Consider the following 7,341-nt stretch of genomic DNA (forward strand, 5'->3'; position numbering starts at 1 on the left):
TGGGGCTATTACATAAACCTCTCAAAGTCTTAAAAAAAGGCTTCATAATGTATGAGAGGATATGATTCTCAACACCGTGCAAAGAAGGGCACCCGTGTAAGGTTGCAACGACCGAACGTTTGTTTTCTTTTCTTCACGTGCAGCACCGAATAGTTGGTGGTTTAGGTGCCGAATTCCTGGACTTTTGTATCGATTGATTGGGGTAGTTGGTCGCCTGGGCGTCGTTGTCTCGCCCTCTTCGGCGGTTCTGCGCCCCCAGTTTCCCCATTTCGTCTTCTGGTCCAAACACTGTACTCGTTTACCGGCAAGATGTCTCTCCAACAAGTGCCCAACAAACGAGCATAGCTAGAACGGTAGGAGCATATGGGCGTCAGCACTACTGTTCCATCGAAACCGAACCCAAATCCAGAAATTATCAGCTAAAGTAGTAGAAGAAGCATCGGATCGCACATGGATCGATGATTATTCAAGGAACAGATAAAACACTCCATGTTCTTGCAGATTATTCACATCACATGATGTGCAGCTATCAGTAGTAATATGCACAGACAGAGAAGAAAGAAGAACGAGTAGCCATGCGCAGGCCTGGCGAGAGCCCCGACCCCGATCGATGCTCCTCCTTACTGCTGTAAGTGCGTCCATGCTGTATGTACATGTGGAGCGCGCTCGGCGCCTGCACGGTCGGCGGTGATCACGAGAGGTAAGTACCGCAGACGCCGGCGCCGGCGCGGCAGCCGCCGCAGGCGCAGCCCCTGCCGCCCACGAACACCGGCCCGTTCCCGCGGGAGCCGGAGCGCCGCCGCCGCTTCCCTTCCCCTTCCCCGTCGCCGCTGCCGACGGCAGAGGAGGCCGCCAAGATGACCAGGGACAGCACCGACATGCACAGGATGATGACGCAGAACACCACGTCCGCGCCGCCGACCACCGCGGCGTCGTGGGTCTCGATGACCACGCTAGCCATGGCGGTCCTCCTCGTCTTCCTCCTCCCTGGCGACGATTCTTGCGTGCTTTGCTACCCCTGGAGGCTGGAGCGCGCACACGGTCGTGGCGAGAGCGGGGTATGTGAAATGAACAGGAGCTTCGCTTATACGTAGGCGAAGAGGCGGAGCGATGCTTATCTAAAATTCTAAATGGAGAGGAATTGCGACCTCTGCAGCTGCAATAATGGCATATGGGACTCCGGCCGAACTACTATATCTCTTCTCCTACACAATATAAATCAAACATCTTTTTGACCTTGACTAATTTAAAACATTTATATCTTTAAACCATATATTTGTTTTAGAATTTTTATTTATATTTGAACTCACTGTATCAAAACCTTTAAAATAAGATCAATCTTGGATATTTTTCAACCACATTTAAATATGAATACACATTTCACATTCACAAAATTAGTTTCACAGATACATTATAATTCAACTTTTCTGTAGTTACTATTTCACATTTGTGAAAATCCATGATCTGTAATTTCACTCGATTGAAATCTGTTCAATAACATGATTTGAATTAGTTTCACAAGTTGACATTTTAGTTTCATATTTTTGTTCAGTTTCAGAATCTACATTTCACTTTTCATTTGTTTGTTTTACAAAAAACACATCTATTTCTTACACATTTTAATAACATTTGTCACTCTTTTAAAATAAATTGTTACACATTTTTTTAGGAAATTGTTACACATTTCTAAAAAAATCAGTTCCTCAAGTTGACATTTTAATTTTATATTATTTTTTAGTTCAAAATATACATTTCACTTTACAGTAGCTTATTTCGCAAAAATCACACCTATTTTACTTCTACATTTTTTTAAATAACATATTTCACTATTCTGAAATAAATTGTTACACATTTTCAAATAATCAGTTTCACAAGTTTACATTTCAGTTTCATATTGTTATTCATTTTCACTAACTAAATTTTACTTTCCAGTGGGTTGTTTCACAAAAATCACATCTATTTCAATTACACATTTTTGAAATAATATATTTCACTCTTTTGAAATAAAGTGTTACAATTTTTTTAATACTCATTTTCAAAGTTGACATTTCAGTTTCATATTTGGGTTAAATAAGTTTCAAGTTGGTCTCACATATTTCTACTAAAATAGGTTTGTTTCATATTTTTCTAATGAAATAGGTTTGTTTCACATATGGAATGTGAAATGTTGAAAATTAAAAATGTTCAAAATGTATGCAAGATTGGTCCAGTGCTAAAGGTCTTGGAGTCAGGAGTTGAACTATATAAATTATTTAAAAAATGAACTTGTGGTTCAATAGATATGGACGATTTAATTTAGCCAAGATGGAATAAAAGGTTGGATTTATTATGTGAGAGAAGGGAGAGAGAGTGGAATGGGGATGCGGCTCTCACGAGAGAGAGAGAGAGAGAAAAAGATAATGATGGGCTAGATATTTACTCGGTTGTGGGGTCCACTTGTTGTATTGGTCAGGGTACTCGTTTCGTATATCAAAAAACAAGGAGAAAAGGCTTACCCGCGCGCGAATCTTAAAGCATACAACGAATGATGGATTCCTCGCCGCTAGGTATCGTTAACTCTCAAAACGAATTTGCGAAACCAGGGGGCTTAACAGGACTTCGTACACCCGCCACGTAGGACTTGACACCCTCGGTGAAAGGATCGATATGGTTTACTAGAGGGGGGTGAATAGGCAACTACCAATTTTTTGCTTTTATTCACAAATTAGGTTTAGCAACAAATAGGTTGTCTAGATGTGCAACTAGGTGAGCAACCTATATGATGCTAACAACAATAACAACAAGTGCAAGCAAAGGATACAACACAACAATAGCTTGAACAAAGTAAAGGAAGGAGATAACCACAAGTGGAGGCGGTGGAGATTCCTTCCCTTCGAGGGGAAGTATGTCTCCATTGGAGCGGTGTGGAGGCACAATGCCTCCCAAGAAGCCACTAGTCCCACTGTATTCTCCTCACGCCCTCAAACAATGCGAGATATCGTGATTCCACTAGTGGTGCCCTTGAAGGCGGCGACCGGACCTTTGCAAATAAGGTTGGGGCAATCTTGACAACTTGATTGGAGGCTCCCAACGATACCACAGAGCTTCACCACAATGGATTGTGGCTCCGAGCTGACCTCAACCATCTAGAGTGCTCAAACACCCAAGAGTAAAAATATCCGCAAGGGATTAGTGCGGGGGGATCAAATTTCTCTTGGTGGAAGTGTAGATCCGGGCCTTCTCAACCAAACCCTAGAAAATCAACAAGTTTGACCGGCTAGGGAGAGAGATCGGGCGAAAATGAGCTTTGGAGCAAGAATGGAGTTTGGGGGAGGAAGAGGTGGGTCTTCTTGCGGAAGAAGACCCACTTTCATAGTGGGGGGGGGGGACAAATCCAACCGTTATGCATCTCATAGCTTGCAGACGAGCGGTACTACCGCTCTAGGAGCAGTACTACCGTTCTACGAGCGGTACTACCGCTCTTTACAAGATGCACAGGAGAAAGAAGAACACGGGAGATAACAAAGGAACGGGCGGTGGTAGCCGCGGTAGTAGGGGCGGTACTACCGCTTATAAGCGACACTACCGCTGCTACAACCGCCCATTTTCTAGGGACAAACGGGTAGCGCGGTAGTAACCCGGAGGTTATTGTAGGGTACGAAACCACCTCAAAGTTATTCTTCTGATCGATCTATTGGGCTATTCCTATAAGTGTCACAAACAACCCTAGAGTTCGTACTAAAATAACACCTTAAGACATACATCAACCAAAACCCTAATGTCACCTAGATACTCCAATGTCACCACAAGTATCTGCAGGTTTGATCATACGTTATGCATCACACAATCTCAGATTCATCTCTTCAAACCAACACAAAGAACTTCAAAGAGTGCCCCAGAGTTTCTACCGGAGAGTCAAGACAAAAACGTGTGCCAACCCCTATGCATAAGTTCACAAGGTCACAGAACCCACAAGTTGATCACCAAAACATACATCAAGTAGATCACGTGAATATCCCATTGTTACCATAGATAAGCGCATGCAAGACATACATCAAGTGTTCTCAAATCCTTAAAGACTCAATCCGATAAGATAACTTCAAAGGGAAAACTCAACCCATTACAAGAAGGTAGAGGGGGAGAAACATCATAAGATCCAACTATAATAGCCAAGCTCGCGGTACATCAAGATCATGCCAAATCAAGAACACGAGAGAGAGAGAGAGAGAGAGATCAAACACATAGCTACTGGTACATACCCTCAGCCCCGAGGGTGAACTACTCCCTCCTCGTCATGGAGAATGCCGGGATGATGAAGATGGCCACCGGTGATGATTCCCCCCTCCGGCAGGGTGCCAGAACAGGGTCCCAATTGGGTTTTGGTGGCTACAGAGGCTTGCGGCGGCGGAACTCTGGATCTAGGTTTCTTTTTGGGGGTTTCTGTATTTATAGGAATTTTTTGTGTCGGTTTCACGTCGGGGGGTCCACGAGTCAATGACAAGGGTGGAGCACCCTCTGGGGGTAGGGCGCGCCCTCCACCCTTGTGCTTGGCTCGGGACTTTTCTGGCCCAACTCTCGTGCTTCGGGGGCTTCTTCTGGTCCATAAAAAATCACCATAAATTTTCAGCTCGTTTGGAATTCGTTTGATATTCCTTTTTTGTAACAATCAAAAACAAGGAAAAAATAGAAATTGGCACTGGGCTCTAGGTTAATAGGTTAGTCCCAAAAATTATATAAAATAGCATATAAATGCATATAAAACATCCAAGATGGATAATATAATAGCTTGGAACAATAAATTATAGATACGTTGGAGATGTATCAAGCATCCCCAAGCTTAATTCCTGCTTGTCCTCCAGTAGGTAAATGATAAAAATTGAATTTTTAATGTGGAATGCTACCTAACATACTCATCCATGTAATTTTCTTTATTGTGGCATGAAATTTCAGATCCATAAGATTCAAAATAAAAGTTTAATATTGACATAAAAACAATAATACTTCAAGCATACTAACAATGCAATTATGTCTTCTCAAAATGACATGGCCAAAGAAAGGTATCCCTATAAAACCATATAGTCTAGCTATGCTCCATCTTCATCACACAAAATATTCAAATCATGCACAAACCCGATGACAAGCCAAGCAATTGTTTCATACTTTTGGTGTTCTCAAACCTTTTCAACTTTCACGCAATACATGAGCGTGAGCCATGGACATAACACTATAGGTGGAATAGAAGGTGGTTGTGGAGAAGACAAGAAGAAGGAGATAGTCTCACATCAACTAGGCGTATCAACGGGCTATGGAGATGCCCATCAATAGATATCAATGTGAGTAAGTAGGGATTGTCATGCAACGGATGCACTAGAGCTATAAGTTTATGAAAGCTCAAAAAGAAACTAAGTGGGTGTGCATCCAACTCGCTTGCTCAGGAAGACCTGGGGCAATTTGAGGAAGCCCGTCATTGGAATATACAAGCCAAGTTCTATAATGAGAAGTTCCCACTAGTATATGAAAGTGACAACATAGAGACTCTCTATCATGAAGATCATGGTGCTACTTTGAAGCACAAGTGTGGTAAAAGGATAGTAGCATTGCCCCTTCTCTCTTTTTCTCTCATTTTTTTGTTTTTTTGGGCCTTCTCTTTTTTTGGCCTTTCCTCTTTTTTTATTACCTCACATGGGACAATGCTCTAATAATGAAGTTCATCACACTTTTATTTACTTTACAACTCAAGAATTACAACTCGATACTTAGAACAAAATATGACTCTATATAAATGCCTCCGGCGGTGTACCGGGATGTGAAATGAATCAATAGTGACATGTATGAAAGAATCATGAACGGTGGCTTTGCCACAAATACGATGTCAACTACATGATCGTGTAAAGAAATATGACAATGATGAAGCGTGTCATAATAAACGGGATGGTGGAAAGTTGCATGGAAATATATCTCGAAATGGCTATGGAAATGCCATAATAGGTAGGTATGGTGGCTATTTTGAGGAAGGTATATAGTGGGTGTATGGTACCAGCGAAATTTGCGCGGCACAAGAGAGGCTAGCAATGGTGGAAGGGTGAGAGTGCGTATAATCCATGGACTCAACATTAGTCATAAAGAACTCACATACTTATTGCAAAAATCTATTAGTCATCGAAACAAAGTACTACGAGCATGCTCCTAGGGGGATGGATTGGTAGGAAAAGACCATCGCTCGTCCCCGACCGCCACTCATAAGGAAGACAATCAAAAAATATTTCATGCTCCAACTTCGTTACATAACGGTTCACCATACGTGCATGCTACAGGTCTGACAAACCTTAACACAAGTATTTCTCAAATTCACAACTACTCACTAGCATGACTCTCATATCACCATCTTCATATCTCAAAACAATCATAAGGAATCAAACTTTTCATAGTATTCAATGCACTTTATATGAAAGTTTTTATTATATCCCTCTTGGATGCCTCATATTAGGACTAGATTTATAACCAAAGCAAATTACCATGTTGTTTAGAGACTCTCAAAATAATATAGGTGAAGCACGAGAGTTCATCAATTTCTATAAAATAAAACTACCGCCGTGCTCTAAAAAGATATAAGTGAAGCAAAATGAGTAGTTGAATAATTATGTAACTATGTGAAGACTCCTTCTCATAAATAAAATTTCAGATCTTAAGTACTTTATTCAAACAGAAAGCAAAACAAAATAAAATGACATTTGCAAGGATATCACATATCATGTGAAGAAGCAAAAACTTAGCAATCAATACTGACCGATCATTGTTGAAGAAGAAAGGTGGGATGCCAACCGGGGCATCCCCAAGCTTAGATGCTTGAGACTTCTTGTAATATTAAATAGGGATGCATTGGGCATCCCCAAGCTTGAGCTTTTGTGTCTCCTTAATTCCTTTCATATCGCGGTTTTCCTAATTCTTAAAAACTTCATCCACACAAAACTCAACAAGAACTCGTGAGATAAGTTAGTATAAATCCATGCTAAACCTTATCATTCTCTACTGTATAAAATCACTAAAATTATAATTTGACATTTCATACTAAATGCCTCTGCATATTTAACACTCCTATTCTCAAATAGAATCATTAAACAAGCAAACATATGCAAACAATGCAATCATAACAGCAATCTATCCAAATAGGATAGTCTGTAAAGAATGCAAGAGGAATCATACTTATTTAACTCCAAAAATTCTGAAAACTTACCACACTGTAGATAATTTGTTGTTACTTATTGTGTAAAAATTCCAAGATTTTATCATGTTCACACTATTCACCAATATTCAAAACATAACAGCAAACTTTCTGTTTTTAAAACAGCAACATATAGACTT

General features: G+C 40.8%; 1 protein-coding gene across 1 annotated transcript; it reads right to left on the minus strand.

Annotated features, from left to right (window-relative positions):
* Positions 1-428: 428 nt before the first annotated feature.
* Positions 429-1,147, minus strand: LOC119319007. The gene has a single exon (XM_037593532.1). It carries the CDS (start codon positions 959-961, stop codon positions 692-694), a length of 270 nt encoding a protein of 89 aa, XP_037449429.1. The 5' UTR covers positions 962-1,147; the 3' UTR covers positions 429-691.
* Between the last annotated feature and the right edge of the window lie 6,194 nt (positions 1,148-7,341).

This window comes from Triticum dicoccoides, chromosome 6A (genome assembly GCF_002162155.2).
Source record: "Triticum dicoccoides isolate Atlit2015 ecotype Zavitan chromosome 6A, WEW_v2.0, whole genome shotgun sequence".
Classification (NCBI taxonomy): domain Eukaryota; kingdom Viridiplantae; phylum Streptophyta; class Magnoliopsida; order Poales; family Poaceae; genus Triticum; species Triticum dicoccoides.

What these genes read in the sequence shown, in the direction of transcription:
- LOC119319007 (XM_037593532.1), bottom strand. Translation starts at nt 961, where the DNA reads ATGGCTAGCGTGGTCATCGAGACCCACGACGCCGCGGTGGTCGGCGGC.